Source organism: Neopsephotus bourkii, unplaced genomic scaffold, assembly GCF_033783945.1.
Source record: "Neopsephotus bourkii isolate Nb327-2 ecotype Australia unplaced genomic scaffold, CSIRO-AGI_Nbou_v1 NB_234, whole genome shotgun sequence".
Lineage (NCBI taxonomy): Eukaryota > Metazoa > Chordata > Aves > Psittaciformes > Psittacidae > Neopsephotus > Neopsephotus bourkii.
This window is the reverse complement of record NW_026900744.1, coordinates 7,597,125-7,621,867: the sequence shown is the minus strand read 5'-3', so window position 1 is coordinate 7,621,867 and position 24,743 is coordinate 7,597,125. Positions and strand designations below refer to the sequence as shown.

Sequence of the window (24,743 nt, the reverse complement as noted above, 5' to 3'; positions counted from 1 at the left end):
TATTCATTTCAAACGTCCATCAACAATGACTGCTGTTGCTCTGGGACATACAGAGGCAAAATGCCAAGAATCAATGTCTGAATTGACTGCATTTCTGAATTTTCTTGGTTTAAGAGTTCAGCTCAACAAGAACAAAGTTTGCACTGCTAAACTGCACAAGGCCGCTAAAGCTGAGAACATGGGATCTGATTTCTGCTGCTTGACTTGGGAAAAACTGGGCTTGCAGAAACCACGAAGGCAAAGCACTAAAAAACAAAACTGCACAAATCTGACCAAATGACAAAAGACTACAGCAAAAAGACTATTCAACAGAGTAAAAAGAATATTATGTATTTTGGCTATATTTTCAGAAACTGCCTGCTTATCTTGACAGGATGATTGAGAAACTACAATTCTTATTGAATATAAAATAAAAGGAGGAAAATTATTGGTAATTACAATACTGTAAGATCTATTTCAAAACCATTGGTACTTTTACTAAGCGCCTTGATTTTCTGGCAAACAGTCTCCATATACAATCACCCAGCACTACTAAATGAGCTGTACTGCTCACAGTGACAGACATTTGTAATATATAGTATCTCACAGTGTAGACAATTGTCAAATTCTATCCCTGAAATATTTATATTACCTTATAACAGTTCCTATATGTGTCAATACTCATATTTTAATTATGGATTTAAAATAACATCAGTACTTATCAAATAGCTTTTACATATATGTGCATGCTTACTCATACATCAGAATGGGTACACCCATCTTCCCATTAAAGCAAACTATGGGATCCAGGAACAAAGTCTTCCTGAACCTGTTTCAGCTCCTAGATCTGAATGATCTAGGCATTAATCTCCCATAACTGTCATTCATGCAAGAACACATTCCAAGGATGAACTTAGTATAACGGTCATTCAGCTTCAGGTCATTCAACCTGACAGATAATCCCAAGATTCTATGTGGGAAATTAAGGAAGCTATATTGTGAAAATCTACCATCCGTTGTCATTTCACTCTGACACCTCTGTGCCATCAGAAAAACATGCACCATTGCTGAAGTCATTCCTCCCTTACCCTTCCCAGCCCACTGTCCTCATACAACAGGTACTCTAAACTCCCTCCAGGCCTCCCTGTTCCTTCAAGTATCACCCCCTTCTCTCAGCTATAGAATTTTATCTTGCTGTCTTCTTGCCACTCTCCTAATAGTCATTAAAACCTCCCCAATTCCTACATTTTCTCCCACTTTGGGATGGACGTTAATGCTGTTTGCTATTCAAGCTGTCTTCTCTGTATTCTCCATTGTCCCACCCTCCAAAAAGACATGTTCTCTGAAAATATTTCACCATTTCTCAGTTCTTGCAATCTCTCTCCCTCTTCTCATCATCACCGATCCTGTATCTTTCTTTTCCAAGCCCTTAATATCTGTGATTATTTTGCATTCTCCACTTTGATTTCTGCAGGAAACCTATGTACTCCGGCATTATAAATCCATGTTAAATACATAGGTCTGTTAAATTACTAAAAAAAATACACTATTAAAAGTCAAAGCTCTTCTCTCCATCTCCTTATGGTAATACAGTGTCCTCACTCCCCTGTAGACCACAGTGACACAGCTCTCTGCATGATCTCATGTGCATTAAAATGAAAAGCACACTGGGAACATAGCAGGGACTGCACAATCTTCTTTCTGACCCACAGAAGTTATGTGGAAAAGTTATTAAACCTTCAGCAGAGTATTACTGTGAGGTATGAGCTACATTAAATGAAATTCAGAAATGGAGTATCTGTGCGGCTTGGGCCATATTATAATATATTAAAAAAGAGTATTATCTTTCTCCAAAACACAGGGAAACACTAAAATTACTCTGGAAAATAATAAACACAGAATAATGATTTTAAATATGTTCTATTAATGAGGGGTGTTCAGGAGTGAGGAGAAACCAACATAAGGGGTTATGGTATCAGAGAGGCTATTCGCATATACAATCTAAAAAACTCCCACAGATCCCTTTTTGACTATTACTACTCACACAAAAAATAATAAAAGAAAATGTGCATATATATATATCTACCCCTCATTGCTACAGTCATGTTCAAGAAGAACAAAAGAATGATGAGAGAACACTTCAACACAGTAGGAAGCCCCATGGCCAAACTTGCTTTTTCTACACAGACATGACGCTTGAGGATTTCCAGAAGAATCATGTAAGAAAACAAATAAAGCCTACAAGGGACCATCATGAGCTATTTTTCTGTGTTAAGAGCCCTACAGGTAACTGTTGCATAGAAAGTGAAGCCAGAAGGAACAATAAAAATCTCTGTATATCAAAGTCACTAGTTTTCATACAGTGCCTCTAAATTGAGCCCAGTAACTTGCTTGACAAACATATTTTTCAGAAAGATGTCAGTCTGGATGTGAAAACATAAAGTTAAGAATCCTCACTTCCTGTGCTTATTTTTTACAGTAGATTTTTACTGCAAGAAGTGTGTGTACTAAATATTATCTGGGATTTTGGCAGAGGGGGTCCTTGGAGTTTCCAGGTAAGCGCAGTGAACTGAACACAGCACAACAAGTAGAGCAATCTGCCTTCTGAGAAAATCACTGAAACTCAAATATCTCTTCCGCATGGATGTGCCACCTTGCTCACTTTATCTCATTACGTCTGTCCTGTGAGTTATCAAAGCTTAGGCTGTCTATCTCTGGTAAACGGGTATTAAGTGTCTGACAATCCAGCCTCCGAATTCCTGTGTCAAGGGGAGGGACACCATTCTGTTCACCATTAAAGAGATGCCCCCAATTTCTACAACAGAGACTGTGGCTGACAACTTCTGCTTCCCAGGGGGAGGATGAAAAGGTCGTTTGTGCAGGAGATACAGTTCTCTTGGTTTCCCAAGACAAAATGAGTGAATAATAAGCACCTATCTACTGACCTTTCCTTCCAACAACTAAACTGCCTTCTTTAACACTTCCTAGCATCATCATAAACATACATTTGTAGCGTACCTCTAGCATTCATAACCAGAAACAAAACACTTCACCCTCCATCTTCTACAGGCCAAGGGAGGAGATGACCAACACTGCACACAGGCCTAACAGCAGGCTGGACAACGGGTCCTGACCCGGTTAATCCATGCACACAGGGCCAGGAGCAACGGCACGTGCAGGAGCCAGCCGTGACAGCAAGACAGCCAGGCCAACGCGATCCCTGGGCGGATAGCCGGCGGGCAGGAAAGAGAGCTCTGCAGGTACGGGGCAGGTCCCCCTTGGGAGGACAGGGCAGCCCCACGACCGACGCTCACCTTATGCTCCAGGACGCTGATGTAGCCCTCCAGGAGGCCGGCCCCGACGGGGAGCGCCGGATGGTGCTGGCCGCGTGCCGGCGGGCGACTGGGCACCGCCGCCACCTGCTGCTGCCTCCGCCGCGGCTCCGGGCGACCCCCGCCGCCGCCGATACCGCCGTACATGAGCAACAAGCTGGTGCACATGGTGGTAAGCGCCAAGCAGACGGCCAGCCCGTGGCGCTGCGGGGGGCAGAGAGAAGCAGCTCAGCGGGGTCCCCCCGCCGCGGACCCAACCCCGCGCACCGCCGCCCGCAAGTTTCACGCCACCCGAGATCCGGCAAAGTGCGAGGAGAGAACTGGGGAACCTCCTCGTTCCTCCTCCTGCCCTCTCCCCACCCCTGCTTCCTCGCTTCTTCGCCCCTTCGTCCGCCCAGCTCCCCCGCGCCTCTCATTCCCATGCAGCCGTCTCCCGTCGGGCATCTCATTCCCGCATTCTAACGAGTGTTGGGGATTGTAGCGCCTTCCCCACACACACCCCGCGCAGCTACCTCCAACCTCGTCCTTTAAGCATATCGGTTTTCTATCCGCTCCTTAAAACGCGCACACACACACAAAACCCCCAAACAGCGAGCAACACGAATAAAAGAAAGCAAGCGGAAAGTTCTTCGCCGCCGCCGCTGGGGTTCTGTTCTCCTTTGCGCGATCCCGGAGCGCCGCGGGGCTGCAGCCCAGAGGAGGCTGGAGCGTGTGCAGGGGGCCCGGGGCAGCCCCGCGCCGCGCCGCTCCTCCCCGCTGCCGGAGCCGGGATGAGCAGTGCCAACAATGCACTTACCATCAGGGTCTTCATTTTGTGCGCCTCCCGGTCGCCAGTCCTCCCGCTCCCCGCTAGGCTCGGCATGGCGGGGAAGCCGCAGACATGGCTTGGCCAGGGAAGCGCCGCCGTAGTGGGGATTACGGGGGAATTACACCCGGCCGGACCCTCGGAGCCTGCCAGAGCCGGGTCCTCGGCTGCCCCGCCTGCCTCCGCCCCCTCCTCCGCCTCCTCCTGCCGGCGCAGCGGCGGCTCCAGGGCCGGTGGAAGTTAACTTCTGCCTCCCGCGCCGCCGGCGAGCCCCGGGCGGGGATGGGGGTTGGCGAGCAGCGGGGATGGCCGCGGCAGGTACCGCGCGGCACCGTCCCTCCGGCCCGCGGTGGGCGCCGGGCGAGCGGGCAGGGTCGGGGCAGGGGCTCCCTCCCTCGGCCCAGGCTTCTGTCCTGCTGGTAGCACCAGGGCACGACCCTCACATGATGTTCTTTGTATTTTTCCCTGCCAGAGAATTCGTCGCTCTCTCGCCGCCAACTGGGTCTCCCGAGGCTGGCGGCGTTCAGGCAACTCTTTAAATTCACGTTAGTAAAAAAAAAAAAAAAAAACAACAGAAAAATCGACGCCTTCAACTCCTTGTGCGGCGCTGACACCGCCCTCTGTCACACAACCTGCCCCAAGCCATAAAAACTGGTTTCAAAACCTTTTGGCAGAACATCTCTTCGTTTTTTAACAGTAAATCTCACAGGCTTGCTCCCCATGCCATCTTTGGGGTTTCTGAGGACGGACATTTTCCCACCCCTAAGCAGCCTCCCAAAGTTTTTTATTATTTCTTTCTTTGTATTAATGGTGGACAGTTCAGTTCTGAAAACTTTATCATCAGATCTCAAATTACGTAGATTTCTTGCTTTGGGAATTCCACATTTATATATGTGCTCCTTCAAAACGAGCCATTGTAATGTTGATTTCTTACGGAGTTATTAAACTGACAGCATAGCATTAAAAAGAAAAATCATCTATCTCCTAATCATGAAGATATTTTTCTTGAAACTACTGATGGAAATAATGGTTCTAATAGATGGCTTCTCATTTAACCTATAACTATATAACATTAAAAATTACATTAAGGAGAAAACTATCAGGAGGCTAACTCAACCATGGTCACAATAGCAGCTTTCTCAAGGCTGGAATTGCCATTGACATCCATTTTTTATTTTTACTAATTCACTGGAGGACTAACAGTGAAACAAATGTCATCCCTAGCACAGGCACAGTGTGCAGCATTCAGTGTCAAAATTTTAAGAAAGGAAAAAGAAACAAGAACATCAGGGGATAGCACAGTGAACATGCTTCATCATTCCAGAGAAGAATGCCATACTGCACACACGCTTGCTATTTATTCGGTTTGTGGGTTTGGTTTCAATAGTACCAGTTGTTAAGACAAACGAAGCAATATAAGAAGAATCTTATCAGGTCTTGGTAATTCTTTATTAGGAGATTGCATTTGACACTCAAATTAGTGAAACAAAGGGCCAACTTGATGAATCATTGAAAGCAAATTATCTGTGGCTCTCCAAGGCTTCCTGCAAGAGACTACAAATGGCAGCATTTTACAGTGCTGTTTCTCAACGACCAGCAAAGAGGTTGCTGGTGACTGACCTTTCTAAGCCTTTCTAATGTATTTTGCCATGCCAAAGTGAAGCATCATTTTTATGATTTAGGTTAGTGGCTGTATGTCAGACAGCTGTTACACAGTATATCAGACCAAATTCATTAAACTTGTGGGTTTTGGTAGAATAGGCTGATTTAAAAAATCTACTGATAAAGGAGAGAAACTAAATTTTCTAATTTAATGCTTGACTTGAATAATGTCCAGCTTTCTGCTCGTCAAATATTTAATTAGATTGCCATGATGGTCATAGACAGTATTCTTGGCAGTCAAATGCTCACTGAAACAAATACAGTAGTGTAATCTAAATCCTACAGAGATTTTTATGCCTAAGTATGGGAACTTTAGAAATCATCTGGAAAACAGCCCAGCTATTTAATTTAATTTTAAATTCCCATGAGTTTGTCTTTTAACACTGTTGGAATCTACATACATGTAGATACACATCCGTATACCCAATAGTTAGACTTGCAAAAAGGAGAAGAGGATAGGCTGAACTCATAAGCGTTGAATAAACTTGGAAAAGAATCAATACAGAGAACATCTTAAAGTCCATCTGACTTCCTGCTTCAACCAATTTATTTTCAATATGCAAGGGATATTGCACTGTCTGTGCATTTCTATTCCTCTTTAGAGCTAGGTGTATAGACAGATTAAAACATAAACAGCTGCTTTCTCTAGCCCAGGAGAAGGTTCAGAGCCATGGTTAGATTTTTCAACAAAGTCTGACTGCGGTGAACATTTCATCTGCATGGGTAGGAGTGGGTTGTCCCCTTTTCCAATTTACCCTTCTTGTTTCCAGCTTTCTGGTAGCTACAGGCTAACAAAACAGTCTAATGAAATAAAAAAGTGCTTGTGGCAGCTTCTGGAGGACCTAAGATGCAAATGACCAAAATAAAAATCCATAAGTAGAGTGAGAAAACCGTGTAAGAAGTAGTGATACAGAGACAGAATTCTTAAAACTGACAACAGACTTGGAGCAACAGAGCTCTTTCACTGATTACTAAATAAAACTGCTCAAACACCAACTGACCCTGAGCTGTCTGGATGAATGAAACAACTATCTTTTTATAATGCATTTTAACCCAGGTTGTCTTTCAGAGATTTCATTGTATAGATATATAACACCTTTTTAAACTATGGTTGGTTTTCATGAGGCTGATATAGACGACACAGCATAATCTACATCTTGATATAATGAATGGAATGAGTACTCAAGTGGAAGAGCCTCTTACTCTTCATCTCTGCCAGTCCATCTCAGCAACTGGTGGTAGCCAAGTTACACAATGGAAGGTGAGGGCAATGGCTAGTATTTCCGCTGGTGACCCAGATGATATTTGCCGGGACGTTTTCCCTGAGCACACTTGCTACTACCTATGTGACTCCAGCAAACCCTGCTCTGGACCTTACTGTCTCTCTCTCCTCCCCTCGCTAACCAGAGGCAGGGTGTTTGTGGTTGCAGTCAGTACACAGAATGCCTACAAACTGGAAGCTGGAGCTACTCTTCAGCCCTGTCACCTCCTCAGAATGAAAGCCCAGACGGTCTTAAATGTTTTATTATTTTGTGACTCATTGATGGCAGTGTGACTCCTTTGCTGCAAAAAAGGAGGATATTTTAGAGCTCTGTTTTAGATCTGTGCCCAGTTTTAAAAAGAGTAAGAAAATGAAGGTTTTGTTTATCTACTACGCTTCACAAAAGAGTGAGGAAAAAAGGGATCTGTGTGATATAAGTAGTTAAACTCTAGGTGAGTTCTGTCTCTTACTCTGCAGGAGTGCTGAAAGCACTTAAATACATTCCCATCACGCTATGTGTATGAAGATGTTTTTCAGAAAAAATATTGGTGAAAGAAGTGCTTAAATAGAATGGAGGGAGAGGGGAGTTGAATTGTGTCAGGACCACTTTGGTATCCTTATGCCTTTGAAATGAAAAGTCTGACTTACTAAGATTCTGTACGTGGCTAAGCATGACAAAATATTTGTTCAAACTATAAAATTAATCTAAAAGTGATTCCTGTTAAAGTTGCATTGTTTTATCATTTCCATTATACCCCGTGGTCTGTGAAGCCTTGGATCTGTCTCCTCAAGAGTAAAATCCTGGTCCCACCAAAATTAACTCCTATACGTCTTTTATCCCTGTTTGCTGGTGCAAGGAGCTCACAAGCAAGTATAAAGTTCCGACTTCTAGTTCTGCAGCCTCGTGAGTGTCCTGGGTTCAGCGGTAGCAGTCATTTTTTTCTCCTTCTTAGTAGCTGGTGCAGTGCTGTGTTTTTTTACTTTCAGCCTGGGAACAGCACTGACAACACTGATGTTTTTAGTTACTGATCAAATATTTAGTCTGACCAAGGACTTTGTGAGGCTCATGCTCTGCCAGGGAGGAGGAGAAGCCAGGAGGAAGCAGAGAGAGGACACCTGACCCAAACTACCCAAAGAGTTATTCCAGAGCACAGCATGTCATGCCCAGTATATAAACTGGGAGCAGTTATCTGAAAGGGCTAGATCAATGCTGAGTGGGGTAAGGTATCGGTCTGCAGGCGGTGACGTGTTTTATTCTTTTCCCTTATTTCCTTTATTATTATTAGTGGTAGCAGTAGTTATTTGTGTTGTACCTTAGTTACTGGACTGTTCTTATCTCAGTGAGTGGGAGTTACATTCTTTTCACTTCTCCTTCCTATCCCTCCGGGAGCGGGGGGGAAAAAAAGGGCAGAGGGGGGAGTAGACTGCATGGTTCTGATTTACGGCCTGGGCTCAAACCACGACAATGAAGTATTAGCTTAAACCACAGTCACTAGCATAGAAAAGAATATTGCTTGTCCTGGAACTCTAGCTAGTGACATTTGGGAGGATGGCTGGGAATGCCACTCTTCATGAGGAGAAGTAAGCATTTTTTTAAGAGAAAAATGAAACCAAAGATGCTAATAAGGAGGTTGGAAGATGATGAAAGTTTGTGTGGATTAATGGACAGAGGGGCGGCCAATGGTATATAGGAAATGAAATATATCACACTGATATCACCTCCATGTGTTGTTTTATTATTTATGTATACATGAAATTTTAACCTCTTTTTCCTGAGAGAAAGGGCTGCATTTTTGCATCACAAACACAACCGGTACAAAACATTCAGCAGCCAGCAAAGTAATGAGCTTACACTATAGATTTTTTCAACTGCCCAGTGATTCATGAAATGCTTTTCAAAACTGGAAATATGCATTGAGGATTGGTCAAGAAAGGTAGAAACAATATTATAGATCAGTCAGTACTGTCTCTTCTTTATGAAAGCAGGCTGCCTTTGAACTTCTGACAGAAGCAAACAGTGATAGATGCATTAAAAAAATGAAATATTGCATGGAAATAGAAGTGAAAATGAAAACAGAAGGGAGAAAATAGTGAGATAAGATCTGCTGAATCTGCTGTTTTTTTTTTTTTGTGGGGGTTTTTGTGGTTTTTTTTTTGTTATTTCTTAGTTTTCTCCCCAATCGAGGAAGCATAAATAAAAGTATTGCATGTTTCAGAAACAATCTGTACAGCTCAACTGAATGGACTCATCTGCTTTAAGACCACATGTGAAACACCGTGCTTCATTCTAATCACTTTTGTGTGGGGGAGGGAAAGTTAAGCAAGGCTCATCCTGGAGTATACAGCACACTCAGAGTTTCATGTCTAAATTCAGAGACTTTGAATGTTAAGAAAATAGCACAGGGAGCTGTGGATGGGGGTACCCAATACCACTTGATCAAGCCAACAGGCATGTCCAGAAATTGTTCTTCATACCCTTTTGTTTTACCATCCACCACCAAAACAAAAGAGCATATAAACAGACCACAGATATAATGTAAGAATTAAAGCAACCAAGGACAAGAGATTGGATACATTTGAATATTCTGGGGGTAACTTTACTGTAGTAAAAGAGATTTCTACAGGGTCCTGAATAGCTTGGCTTTCATTGCGTGCATGTCTGGTCATTTGCAGAGAAAAACTATACCAACAGGAAGTCAAACTGTTAAATAGAAAAGAATTTCTAAACTTAAAAAAAGTTACCAAGCAAATATCAGACATGAAGGAAAAAAGGAAACAAAGAAGGATAAGTGCTCATTATGGATTGGTTTGCAGTTCTTTGTGTATTATTAGAGAGTCGATAGAAACTCTCCTGCTATTACTAAAACAAACACAAACATCACTTATGATGACAGGCTGAACAACAGCTGGCAACAAGGGGATCCATTACCATCAAACTGAAAAGGCGCAGTCACAGAATCAAGTAAAGTCCTTCAGTGGTCAAGCTATATATAGCTTTGGTAATAGCTACTGTTCTTATCTACAGGTTTATAGAAACCATCTTTACTATTCATATAGTATACCACTATATAAGCATATATGCAAATGCAGAGCCATAAATCAGTTAATGTACAGTGTGAGAATATCTGCCAGTGACTCCTGTCATACCTCAGCAATTTCATGCTTGTGTCCTGTGTGCTCCTAAAATTACACGTACTTCCATTTACCCAGTATACACCAGACACAGCTACCTAAATGAAGTCTGGGGGATTTGAGCTTACTGCTGAGAGGTTCTGAGTATTCTTGTTTCCCAGGGAAAGTGACAGGGATTGAAGGAGGGTCTCTGCATTCAAGTGAGCTGCATGTAACAGCATTGGTTCTAGCCATTTGCAGATTCATATGGGCATAGATTTCTACTAGGAAATATCAGAGATCAATGGGCCTGGGGTGCAGTCATTTTAAAGGTATGGAGATAGTGGCCACATTTATATGGCTTGCTTAATTGCAACTGAACACAAAATCTGGACCTAGAAGAAATCTGGCTATGGAATTATTTTCCATGTCCAAATCTGGGACTGCAAACCACCCTAAACAACTCTTCTATCCAGGATGAGTAAGCATTGTAGGAACTAGCCTGAAACAGTGGGAGGGTTTCTTCACTGCAATAGATACCTAACTGAATGCTTCAAAGCAGCTGCTAAAACAGATGGATAGTCCTCCTTTGCAATGTGCTGTGTCCTTATTTAAACATTTCTGCCATATTATTGATATTTGTCACTCTTAAACAAATACAAAAACAAGTCTTCTCTCTTTCATACAGGATAGATGTCCTGGGTGTCTACTGGCAGCTTCAAATCATGGATTACAGCAAATCCATGGCTATACACACTCATTTTTTTTTCTTACATTTCAGGGCAAAGGACCAAGTTCAGCTCAGCTGCAGAGCTGGATCCAACATTTCCTGCAGCAGCTGTACCCTCCTTTCTTTGAACTGCTATTAATACTTGTTATCACATTCCCCAGCCTTTGTCACCACCACCTGCCTCCTGCTTTTGAGTCAAGTGAGAGAACTTTAAAAAATCCTGTACTTTTCTCAATCACAGTTAAATATTTTATTCAAGGTTATGATTATCTACCTATTCTCTTCCATAAAGTGTAGTGCCAGGAACATACAGACTCCATTTTTGTTGCAGTGCTTTGACTGCCTTCTGATTATTTCCTTGGTGGGAATTGCATTTGGCCTTTTGTTTTGCTGAATTTCTCCAGAGACCAAATCATTCTAATCAAACAGTCATTTATCTAATTGCTTTATTTTCCCTTTTTGCTTGTGATTTATTTCAGTTTAGATGGGATTATTTTATTTCTTCTTTCTCTACAATAGTTTTTGTTCATATGGTAAGTATCTAATTTTATTTGATACCAAAAGCCCCCAAATTCTGTAAGGTTTGTTCAGTTTTTCTTGTGATCAGTACTTCAAATGTGAAGCTAAGCTCTGTTGGGCATGTGCTGTTGCTGTCCCAAGTTCAAATAAATGAGGCCTTAGGCCATTTATGGTTTAGACCATAAATTCAGATGTCAAAGGAACAGGTGGTAACGTGACACAAGCTGTTTTTGCTCATTGTATGAGTTTCCTCTGCTCAGTGTCCTACTGCTTCATCTCTGTCACAATCCCAAATCACTCTCCAACAATGGTTACTCCATTTTACTGGGTTCAGTTTCTGCCCATTGATAAATGAGAGCTTCTCTGCTTCTAAGCAATATCAGTCTGTGGAGGCTGGAATCCAAAAGCATGCCTATACTGGCACATTAACTTGGGCACAGGAGCATATTACTGTGACTAAAGCCTGCTAGGATAAAGCTGGCTCCCATCACCCAGCTTGGAGCCTCTGCAGAGGAGCTCGGGTCCATCTGCACATCAGCTCCAACTCACTAGCAGTCTGCTAGATTGAAGCACTGTGGGTTGTGGTTCAAGAACTTGCAAATAGTAATGAAGAACAAAAGCTTACCAGAGAAGTGAAAACAACAGGCATGATGCATTAGCATAAAATAATGCAATAGCTGTTCAGTCACTGATCTGGGAGATATTTTTTGTACACAATTTGATATCCTGCTGGTGAGAAAGTGTGGACAATATTGGACTTTCTTCCTAAGTGAGGAAAGAAGCAATTATCTGCCAGTTTTGTTTGTGTAGCTGGCTCAATCATTTTAATCAAGGAAACTACCGACTTGGTCAATTTCTTTAGGATCCTCAAAAAAAATTATCCTAAGCACTATTCATCTTCAGGCATTGTCTACACACTACATAGTCCTCACAAAACACATGTGGCCTCATCCTCATTTACAGAAAATAGTTCTGTAATGAAGGTAAAAAACGCTGGACACTCAAATCCAGTTAAATATTCATACCTATGAATATTTAGTATCTTGGGTATTGAAGCTCACGAAGCCTGAAGTTAGGCACTGAAAATTAGAAGCCTCTTTTGGAAATCTGAACCTTCTTGACTTCTCAAAAGCAAGTGTTCTTACTTCTCAGCATCACTTGAGGACTGCTGTGATAGCAATGTCTCCCTTCTCAGATTGTAGTTAAAAAAAGTCTCAAACAGAATTGGACAGAAAGTGGCCTCATACAAATGCTGGCTTGGAACATTACTTGACTCTTATTCTGCACATTTCTAGCTACTGTAAGTTACAGAATCTCACAGTCTCTCATCAGCAGTTACCAAAAGCTGATGAGATGCATTGGAGACTAACAGGCCATTGGAAAAACAAGTCTTTCCTTCACTCTTCACGAAAGGTAAAGATGGACTATGCACAGGCTCATTTAATAAGAAACTGGACTGGCCTTTATTAGCATATGTGCTAGACCAGCTCTGGTTTTAAGTTTCCTCTTCTCATCTTCTATAGGGACTTTGCTCAGCCCTTTTTGCTTTGCACCATCTCTCCAGCCAGCAAGGTACAAGAACCCACAAGATACTATGCAGAGCTGAGCCAGAAATGTCCAGAAGCCCCTGTTTTCTGCAATACTTTCAAATTACCCTGTACTGATTTTCCCAACACATTACACCTTCAACTAACCTTTCTCAAATCCCCTCATCCTCAAGTAGATACACCTTTACTTATTCTTATTTTCATTCTGTTGTTATTTGTTGTTTTGTTTTGTTTTGTTTTTGGTTTTTTTTTTTTTTTTGTTGTTGTTTGGGTTTTGTTGAGGTTTTTTTAAACTTTCCTTTGTTCAGTGACTGAATATCTGGAGTAGGTCCTTTCTGGCTACTCCTTCCTCCACTCCTCCATGTACTTAGCCAATCCAGGCAGAGCTCCGTAATATAACTGGCTAATGGCGGGTCTGCTTGGCAAGTCACTTTTCAACAGAGCATGGGGTGATTGCTAGCACAGCTACTTATCTGTAGATATATTATTACAGCATGTCTTTTTGATTAATTAGAAATGCAGCACTGTACTTTTAGTTTCACATTATTAACTAGCATACAGGAGAAAGTGTGCCCTATTCACAGCTTTACATATTTGAGGGTGAAAGAGAAAGGGGAAGAAATTAGTGTGACAGAAAGAATATATGCAGCAAATATGGATACAGCGCAGTGTGGGAAGAATTTTGAGGAGTATGTCAGCACTAAACAAGGTCCTAGACATCACCACAGGCAATCAGGAAGTCAAAAGAGATATTAAGAAACATATTAAGTCTGATCTGCACAATTTCACTCACACAAGTAGAAAAGATAGCTTTGAGGCCCAAAGGCTGACCTGGGCTGCTGACATTTCAAGCCAGCTAATTAGGATTTAGCAGAGGAAGTAGAAGATAGTACACAGAGAAAACATGGTATGCAATGGCTGCTCTCTGACCATACCAAATTTAAGGGAAACACCATTTCTAGATCTTAGAGAAGTGGTATAAAGAGAAATCTCTCTGCCTCACACTGCTTGGAGCTTGATACCCATATAAGAGGGAGGCTGTATTCAAATCTGGGTGATTAAAGTATATTCCTAAATTGAACCCTAAATATTTCTATATAAGTATGTTGCTTCTTAGCATGCTGTGCTACCTTGAAAATACAGCTCTGGATCTAAGCTGGATCTTCATCTTATCTTTCATCTCACCCAAAGCTGCTTAGTCTTTGTTTACACGCAGGCTGACCTTTCACATTTCTAGTCTATTGCTATTGAATTGTTCATAAATCTTGTCATCATTAGACAAGGTTAGCCTTCACATTTCAGAAAGGGAATACCTTTCTGCAAGCTGATGTTGGCCGGTTTTGCATCTTTGTAACGCTAGATTATGCAAACCAGGTGCTGACCAGCAGATATTCTGCAACTCGAGGGTGCTGATTGTGGCAACATTGAAACAGACTAAACCATATAAGAATACTGGTTACACAGATCTATTTTACTTCTAAATGCAGGTATTAACAAATTGGCAAAGTTATTGGCCAATTGATTCAAAGTATAAGCATTAAAATAATTCATCCTGAACAATGCGTGGTTTTATTTTATGTTTAGTACAGTAGGTTCACCTGCACGAATTTGCTGTGCTTATTTAATATCCTCTTTAAGATGAAAAATGATGCCAGTCCTGTGCTAATAGCATCTTTTGACGCTGAGAAAGCATTTCACTGGATTGAATGGCAGTTTCTCTTTACTATGATGGAAATTTTAAAATTTGCTGCAAATGTATTGCATCAGTTACACTGTTCTGAGCAAGGATGCATCCTAATGTCACAATACTATCTCAATTTTGACTTTTGAGGGAGACTAGTCAAGGGTGCCCACTGTTGGTGCTATTTTTGGTAATGGAAGCAAACTAGTCTTTAAAAGACTAGGGAGATTGGGTGGCGACTCTAAAATAGAATGTGTTAGAGCTGAGGGCTTGTATTTGCAGAACTGCCCTTTAAATGGTATCCCATTTTATTATATATTAGTAACCCTTTTGAGACTCTAAAACAGATTCTGCAGGGAGTTATAGTTCCTAAACAACTTCCCAGATATTAAGGAGATGAGGATTCCTCTGTTTCCTGGTTTCTTGCTTCCCCCATGTTAAATGTCAGACCCTCTTCTATGATATTTTAAAATTCTTCCTGTACTGCTGTCCATCATTATGCTCACTTTAATAACTCTGAGAGAACATCCTGCCTTGGTGGTGCTCTCTGGTGCACGTCAACCCTTACTTGAGCCTCTCCCATTCCTAGTTTCTCTTTCTGTTCTCTCACGCACCAGATGAGCTTCTTGAAGATAGATGTTGACAAAGATCCTTCCACTACCAGCTCATGTAGAGCTCTGACCTGTAACCTCCACACCACTCCTAATGCTACATATTTGGGAAGCTAGAATTAGTCCCTATGGCAACAGAGAAATCAGCAAAGTACAGGTGAAATGCTGAGAGGTACCTGATGAAACTAACTAAGCAGCTGGTTCTAATTTACCCCAGGCTTCTGTAATTAGGTGCAATCAGATCATCATTCCTTCTATGAAAAAGATTGCATGGCCAAGGAAATACATCTTTACGGTAGGACACAGGTGAACCAGAGAAGGTGGTGGAACATTTGGTTGGCCCAGAAATCAGCAAGGTCTAACTGCCACTAGTTCTTGGCATCCCTTGCCTTTCAGTAACATGGTAAACTGAGGTCTCTATGGAGGGAAGACCAGTCTAAAAGCCCTAAATCCTAATTTTCCAGTCTCACACCATAAACAATGTTGCAGCTGAAGGACCTTTCTGAAAATTCATTACTCTTATTCTCCTTTTATTTGTATTTGTGGACTTGTAACAGGTTTAAATATAGGGTGACGTAAATTAAACACACATGAAACCAAACATTTAGGAATAAAGCCCTTTCATTACAAAACCCAAGATTTCACTGTTTAGAAGTTAAATACAAAATCAGTAAATAAAGTTTAACAAATGTAAACTGAAAGGCAAAATGAACTCACTCTGATGAGTTAATGAAATTCCCTTATGGAATGCTAGTTCCCCTACTATAATTAATTTTAAACACTAAACCAGTATGTCTGGGTTTTGATAATTATAAAAATGCATTCATCCATGTCCTTGCAAATTATTAATATTTATCATAAGGAATATCCTGTTGACATTAAGAATCAAGGGAGACAAAGTTTTCAGCAAATTCTTACACAGCTTTACTAAAACAATAATTGAGTTTTAAATACTTGTGAATCCAAGCCAAAGAGACATATAGGGCTAAATCCTTAAGGCTCCTTCCTAACATCAGCCTCACAAATCACTCAGTCAAAACATGCACTGGACCTCAGAATCAAAGATTTGAGGACTGCAAGTGTGTGATACTGCCAAGTATCCTATGTGCTCACTTCATTCACGTTCCAATCCTGGGATCCAAGAGTATCAAGTGTTCTAAAGGGAGAGGCCATTATGGTGTTATAAAAAGATTATAAAAGCCCCTGTAGTTCTCTTCCATTTCAGGGATAACTACTGATAAGGAAGCTGCATCATGACACTTTTGGGTTACTTCTCTGACATTTCAGCAACACTGATTATCAGTAGTTCTGTTCATGGATATTTTTAAGCCTAAAGCTTCACACTTGTAGGAACCCAAACTCATCATCACTGGCAATAAGAAGCTTCCCTTAAGTCAGCAGGAGTCAATGGGGGTTTAGCTTCCATAGAAGCTGCTGGATCAGATGCATGCCGTCTAGTTATATGTTGGCTTACTGGTTATGATAAACCTGAAAAGCAGGAACTGGCACCAAATATGAGGCACAGAATTTTATAGTTCCAAAAACTTAGGTTCCATCTAAGTTTTTTTTTTCCGTTAAAAATAAAATAAAACAAAAATAACCCCCCCCCAAAACCTCTAAGCCTGCCACTACCACAAAACCCCAAAACCCCACACATCTCAATAATTTCTGAAATGAATTCTGACCAGAATGTGCTTTCCTTCAAAATATACTTCAATCCAGATGGAGAAAATTGAACCATTTAATAGAACAGCTGATTCTAACATATACATTACGGTATGTGTGTATACATATCTGTATACACAAGTGTACACATTAAAACTTCCTTGCTTGTAAGGTTAGCTCTTAAACTTCAGATAATTTGAATGAGTAAGCAGGAACTCCCCCACAGTAACAGCAAGGATTACAATAGCAGTGATCTACAAAACCTATTGTCCATCAGTTTTCACATTCATGAATTAGTGGACAACAAGTGTCACACCCACAGATTAGGAAAAGGCAACTGAACATTGGTGGGACTATCAGGAAATCTTTACAACCTTTTTGTGGCTGGTTCCTGCAGCAAATTGAAGGAGCTATGTTTTCAGGAGATACCCAGAAGTTTTCTTTTTTCATTTTTTGCAAAAGCAGAGCAGCTTAGCTGTTTGTGATGGGGGCTATGAAAACAGATGAGACAGAACTAGATAAAACAAGATGTGTAGTCTTTTTCCTATCTGTACTCAATGACTAAAGGAAGCAGGAGGCACAACAATGTCAGCACAGGCAGATGTGCATTACTTCCTGTGTAGTGATGATGCAGCAACCTTACACTTCTGCAATGCAAATTAATTTACTGGAGTTTCATGTATAAATGGAAAGACTTAAACCAGCAAGTTAGGTAACAAGCTAAATATACCTATAGACTGACCAAAGAAACTAATATATTTAGACTAATCCAAAAATATCTGAGGTATACAGGACAACCATCATGGTGTAAGACAAATGGAACAGCTGATGATGTTTTAAGGATGAACAGTTCTTGCCTCTGAAAGGGAAGAGTTTTAATTGGTTTGTGCTCTCTCATTCTGATCTGCCATTCCCAATTTTGTTCCCCTTGCTGACCATCGAGAGAGGAGTGAAAAGAGTTGGAGTGTGTGATTGTAGGGTGTTATTTTTTATGTCAGCATTCTTCATTATTGAGTTGGCTGTTTATGCTGCTGATGTGTAATGTTGTGAAGCAGATGAGCTGATAAAGTATGAAGGGTATTCTATAACCTTTGCTGTACTTTCAATTACCTTACAGGAACTTGGAATTCAGAAAGACTGCTCTGAGCAAAATCAAAATACAATAAGATAAACTCCATTAGGAACTGAAGCACAAGGGCTGTTGTTGAAGGAGAGCAAAATGGTCTAATTAATAGTTATTGCATCAAACTCATGCAGCAGTTGCAGTAATGACACTGATGATATTGATACCATTGAAGATGGAGCTTAGTTCAGAATGGAAATGAGCAGAGTATTCATCTTCAACTGTATATTGCTGTAGGCAGTGGAAGGCCTCAGAGCTTCTTTGTTTTGCTGTTCTGTTGTTCAGCTGGTTGTCTTTGATAGTGTAGCTCCAAGCTATTAATATATACATTTACACAAGACGGAGCACGTTCATTTCACTGGAGCCCCATGGCTGACATTTGGCCATACTGAAGAATAAGCATTTATTGGATTTTATTCCTGCTGTTTGGTTTTTCAGTGACAGCTACCTGTAGGTGGATAGTTATCTAAGGGGGTCTCCCAACTTCTTTATCATTTTTATAAACCATTTCTCTCTCTTCTTTGGTTTGTGAAAGCTGTTGGCAGCAGGGAATGCCAAGTCCTGCATCCTGAGATAAGGTTTCATTCTCATCAGTATTTGGTTTCTGTTCAGGCTCCTGTTGATATGTTTTCTTTCTTTCACTCTACTGATGCATCTGTTTGGCTTGTGTTATTGTTCAGAAATAAACACATCACAAAAGTCTTCCAGTAACCAAGCTGATTTATGTAGGTAGATGAGGTCTTCATCGAATGTCAGGGTCAGTAAAGCTCCTGCCTGCTGTGATATTAATGCCCACTGTCTCACAAGCACTATTTATTAATATGAAATGTCAAATCCCAGAACTAGAACAAAAAAACCCCACTGAATAGGACCAAAAGCTAACAAGGGAATTCAGAGAATTACCTTGGCATATACCTTGGAATTCATCACAATATTTTATGCCCATAACAGTAGCACTTTGATTCTGAATGGGTCATGCCATACAGCTAAGCTCAAGAGAGCCCTGTGATCAGAAGAGTCAGAGTTACATATCGTGGGTAAAGTCTTTTTTGAGTACCACTGAATTTGATAGCAAAATTATTCCTGACTTGAGCAGAAAAAAAGATTTATTTCCTTGTCTCTATCCAGAATTCACTCACTTGCCATATAAACTTCAAGGCTGCAATTTCAACCACAGGTGGGACAGAGGTGCAAGCAAGCATCCTAGGAGTTTACTCAGGTAAGTGACTCTGAAATACCCAGATGGACAAAAGTTTACCAGACAAAGAGTATCACAGGCCTCCAGAAAAACTGTACAAACCAGTTATAGCACCTGTTTAGCTAGACACCTGCAGATTCTGCTCATTAAAGAATACTCCTCTGATGAAGATCTGGTGTAACAGCTCTGAACTACCCACTCCAGAAGAACTTGTTAAGAAAATGGTATCCACTCTAAGTACCTCCCTGGCTTCAGAGGTGGACACCTGTGATAGAGGCCAGCCTTTGGCTGTGTACCTTACTTTCTGCCTCCCTCAGCAGCAGTAAAATGCTGGGTCACCTAGTGCTGAAACTCCTCCAAGCGAGTCTTATCTGTTGCCTCAGGAGCAAACTCACTGCTTGCTTTCTTTGTATCTCAATTTACTTTCCCTAAAGGTAACACTTCAAAGCAGCAACTAATGTTCTGCAACCCTTTTATTGGTTCATCTTAACACCTGTTCATCCATTTACAAAGAGAACCTCTGTGCAGAGGAAGAATGTAAATACAGAAAGTATTGTAGAGGCCTGGACATATTCCCAGGCTTTACCATTAATATTTATGTTTAGTTTCAGGAACAATTGTAGATTTCAGTCATTCTAAGTTGTGAATTTGTACAAGTTATACAACTTACTGATGCTGCATATCATTAAACTGCACAATCTTTTAGTCCAGATCTGCTGATAGCACAGTTAACTGCTCGATTTCACCACGTATACATGCTACAAAGCCTGAAAGTTCACTTTCCTAGGACCTTCCTCTGCCATTCCCTGGCTTTTTTCATGAAAAGTTTTTCATGCATTTACAAGACTTGTCCAACCGTTGACATAGATCAAAAGCAGTCAGAACTGTTACTGAGAACATAACACAGCAGCAGAAGCAGAAACACTGGAAAATTCCATTTTCAAATAGCGAGGATTTCCATGGTTGTTGTGGTTTGTAACCTCCAGTCCCCAGTTACTGGGTACAGGGGAACCTCCACACAGATTCTCAGCATGTCAACACACATAAGGCCATCAACTCCAGATCATCTACTAGAGTAAAACTTAAAGAGGATTCCCCTCTTTGCTTTCCCCTAAATAGGGAAAACAAATCTTTCTCTTGTTTTTCATCAGCATTTCTGTCAGTGCCTTGTCTCACTGTATGTAGTCTTTCATTGACATGTTAGTATGTGGTCATTTGTTCATGATTTGGATTTGGAACGGCTGGCAGGTGTTCACTCTGGATTCCCCAGAGAATCTGAGGAAAAGTTATCAGCTTTGTTGTTCCACTAGATTTATGGGATTATATCTGAAATCAGACCTGGATTCAGGGAGTTTTTTAATCTCTAATCAGTAAGTAATGAAGAGGGTTAATATTGTTCATGTAATATGGGCACAAACTGTCTACAGGATACAACAACAGCATTCAAACGAGTCCCAAACCTAGTTTGCTGGAAATATTTGCCAAGGGAATACTGAACCAGAACTCAAGAGATTTCTGTTCAGTTCTTCAGCTCAACCAAACATCTAGTATCTGAGTGGGGACAAATCCTCTCACCTTGTCTATATAAGTGGGAATATTTTGTTTGATACAGGATTTACAAAATAATACCATATGCTGGCTAAGACAAAATTTATGAAAGCCAAAGAAGTATTTAATAGATAGTGTTACACTTTTAAAGATCTGTGCTCTCCCTCAAGACCTGTGCAGAAGAGGTGCTAAAATCTGGCCTTCTGTTCTGACACACTATGACTGAAGTAACATTCAAACTCTCCAAAGCTTCCTCCTATGTGAAACTCAGCAGAAGGGAAATCTTGCCTTTTAAACTTCTGTTAAGCTTCATTACATTAATTTTGTTAATTGGTTATTAAGTAGCTGATCCTAACCCTGCCTTTCAAGTCTACATCTGCTCTCATTTATCACCATTTCTTAGTATTTTATACAGTATTTACTTTCTATTATTTTTTTAGGGGGTATCCAGTGCATTTATTTTGCTGTTTTGCTGTGTATGCCCTGCTTGACTGTTTTTTACTTCTCTGTGAAATACAGAACATTTGCTTGCAGAATAAGCTTCATGAGTGAGTTGCTGCATTCAGTAATATTTTTCCCCTCTCTTATGCTACCACATGCAGGGTGGTCATTCTGTCTTGCCAAAGTAAATGCAGCAAAGCCAAGGTTGCCAGCTAGCAATTTGTGTTTCGTTTGGCATTGCTGGAGCAAGTAGTGATGTGTGTTATCTACATATTAAGATCATCCTTCAGAGTTAAAAACTGGCCATTAGAAAGCAAGGGTAAGTAAGAATGCACAAAAGTTACCCAAAGTAAAATGCTTACTAAAAACTGCATCTGCTTTAATAAGGAATGGTAGCTCCAGGCACCACACACATCTTCTCATACTGTCAAACATAAGTGCAGAGGAAGGTATAGTACATGATTAGCAAGTGGAACCAGCAGATCTGCCAAGAAATTGTGCACCTTGCCAAATAAATGCCAGCCAGATTAGGCAGTACAGACACTGACTCTGGCCTTGGCACCTCCAAGCAGTAAACCTTTGCCCTGTTAATAAATGGTAAAGCACAATGGCATTTTGGTTTGCCAGCATATGGTCAAGAACGGCAATATCTCAGTCATCAAAAGGAAAACTTCTTTTACTTCTCTATTCTTCTCCAATACTTCCCTCCTTTTTTAGAAAAATAATTTCATGTTCTAACTATCTAGCTAGTAGTAGGCTCTTCTGTTACCAGTCATGAGCGATATTCTGTGCACTTGAGTGCACACCCAGTTTTAATGAGCTTTGGCAGAACATCAGATTCATTCTCCCTCTCCCTGTCTAATTACAGTGTGCCATTTGTGTCATTGTGGTTCAGGATCTATCAGCAGATCTATCAGAAATACCTATTTCTAGGGATTTATAAATAAGCAATAATAATAAGTTTTAAAATGACTGAAGAATGGCATGCATCTGCAGTATTTCTGGATCATTTTTACACTGTTTACCCAGTTGGTTTAAGATGTTTTTGAGGTCTTACAGCCTTGTGTAAAGAGCAAAGTTTCCTGCTATTAACATATGCTGTAAATTAATTCATTTTGGTACTTCAAGGTGTTTCATAAACTCTTGCAAAACAATTCAGTGACAAAACAATTTGCAAAGCCTCACATATGATTCAAAGCCCTCATCCTGCAAGGACAAGTACACATATTTTACTTCAGCAGACATGCTTGTACCTGAAAGATGACTGATGTGCTTAGAGCCAATCCTAATGAAAGTCTTCAGCAGACCTAGATCTGCAGTAACAGGCTGAAGCTACTCCAGGTCCCTAAATATTGACAAATTACTTTTAAAGTAATTTTCAAATGCTTTGTATTAGTTTTACTCATTTTCCAACCTTGGTTTCCTCAGGACTCAGATCCTGGCAGAAAGATAAAGGATTTATATAGAGTTTTACACATGGGCCAGCCAGGGACATAAATTGCTACAATGCAGTGTATACTTTTCTGACGATGAAGAACAGGACACTGCCATCCTTTCCAGATTTTTCTGAACCCAACAAGAATTTTGCTTGAATAAAATCTGCACATAAGCTGATAAAGATGGTGCTCAAGTTGCTTTTGATTTGTTTTTAAGCTTTATGCATAGAAATACATATACAGACACATATAATACATGTACAAAAAGTTGCTTGTTTAGTTTTCTAAGCTGTCAGTCATTTTCTAGTAACTGTAGACGGTAATCCAAGGCTAAGTCAAAAGGTATACTTCCTGCCTATAGAGAGGGGATCCTAAAGTTTTCCAGGGTTATAAAGCCATCAGCTTACACACTAATCAGATTTTATAATATTTACTGTTTCTTTAGTAGGATTGATTCAGGGTCCACTCAAGAGATTTGGAAAATGAAGGTATCTATCTTCTCAGCTGTTATCTTGCTTTAATGCAGGAATGAGTTCTCCACTTTGCTTACTCCTATAATAGGACGCATGTTCAACTTTCCTGTAAGTCACAGTCTCAGCCTCACCTAGTGACTAAGCAGTCAGCTGCGCTGTCTTTTCTATTAGTCCACTTCCTTAGCAATTCTGCAATCTGAGCCCCAGCCTGGAGCTCTCATCAGGCCCTTGAAAGGAAATGCAGCTGTGAAATACGACATCTAGCCTGGCTCCGTAGAAGCAAGTCACTGGGTGACCTCTGGAGCTCACAAGCTGTAGAATTGTAAAGAATGTGACAGATAGCTGAGAGGATGACCAGAAAAGCATCCCTCCCCAGTCAGCCCCTTCACTGAATTTCATGATGCTGCTAAATGTAAGTTAATGCTTTCAAAATTTACTTTCTTTTCTGCCTGGGATCTCCTTCCATTGTGCTGAACATCTTCACGGTTGAGAATTAGAAAAAAAAAACAACAACAAAAACCCACCAACTAATAGCTAAAATGAATGGCCAAGAGACTGTGCTGCAGTAGAGACAGAGGCATGAGTCTTGGGGAGCAGCAAGACAAGAATAGGAAAAAGGGAGCTCCTTAAACCCAGATGTATAGAATTCTGTGTGACTGTATTGAAGAGTCCACAGGTTATGTGACTCCATACTCCATCATTCCTGTGTAGAAGCCTCAGCATCTGAAAGACTCCATGGAAAGTGGCTCTACATCCCTTTTCCAATGCAAAACTCAAGTGATCTTCCCATGTTAGTGTACACGAAATAATTTTCATTTAAAAATAACAGGAACCCATGGGCTCTGTGTTTAGGTGATTCTGAATTTGTAATATAGTAAAAATCAGTTCTCAGCTGCAGGCGCCTGATATCTCAGTCATATGTACGACTGAACAGATAAAATATGTCAGAGCTAAAGCAGATCTGCAATTCCCACTAACCAGTAATATCTGTCTGGACTAGGTCATCTCAATGCAAAGAAAAATACAATAGTTCATTTAAATATATCTGTTATTTCCCTCCTGTTATACCAAGAGTATACAATAAAGATAGTAGTTCTTCTTTTTTCTTTCTACAAATAGAATTAATACAGCCAAGTTGATAACGTGAAGAAAGAGGTGCTTTATAGGATGTCACACATGCACAGCAATTTTTATTACCGTAAGTCCACCTCACTCCATACAACTATTTCACATGCTTTTTTTTTTGTTGCTGTACTGCATTTTCAAGTTGCAGTTTTGTTCTATGAATACAGAATGTCATGGCCATGAGCTGACTTTGTCAGCCTTTGCCCACTATCTCCTGTTTTCATCTATGTAGCTTTCTGGCTGCATTATCTGTAATATTTTTCTCAAGAACTAGTTTAGAAGTGGATGATGGAGTGTTACCTCCCTTATCCAACACACATGGATCTTCTTGTAAGACAACACACAGGCAGTATCTGTCCTGTTTGCAGTCTTTCTTTATTTTTGTAAATAAAGAATATACAAAAAGCTCTATTATTAGATTATTCTGAATTAAAAGTAGAGCAGCTCCATTTACCTGCATCTAGCCATGACTGCATAAGTACCTGATAACATATAC

The 24,743-nt window shown here is 40.7% G+C and overlaps 2 protein-coding genes across 6 annotated transcripts in view; both read right to left on the bottom strand.

Annotated features, from left to right (window-relative positions):
* Positions 1–24,743, bottom strand: part of EBNA1BP2 (EBNA1 binding protein 2) — a 491,427-nt gene that overhangs the window by 141,864 nt on the left and 324,820 nt on the right. The gene's annotated exons all lie outside the window — the stretch shown is intronic.
* ST6GALNAC5 (ST6 N-acetylgalactosaminide alpha-2,6-sialyltransferase 5) overlaps positions 1–24,743 on the bottom strand; it is a 126,423-nt gene that overhangs the window by 67,880 nt on the left and 33,800 nt on the right. For 2 of the 5 annotated variants that reach the window (XM_061345107.1, XM_061345109.1), the window contains one exon: positions 3,294–3,515. In XM_061345107.1, coding sequence (XP_061201091.1) covers positions 3,294–3,479 — 186 coding nt within the window. In that variant the 5' untranslated portion in view covers positions 3,480–3,515. Of the gene's footprint in view, positions 1–3,293; positions 3,516–3,810; positions 4,057–4,107; positions 4,691–24,743 lie in introns of those variants that run through there. The other 3 variants (XM_061345105.1, XM_061345110.1, XM_061345108.1) reach the window with 3 other exon arrangements.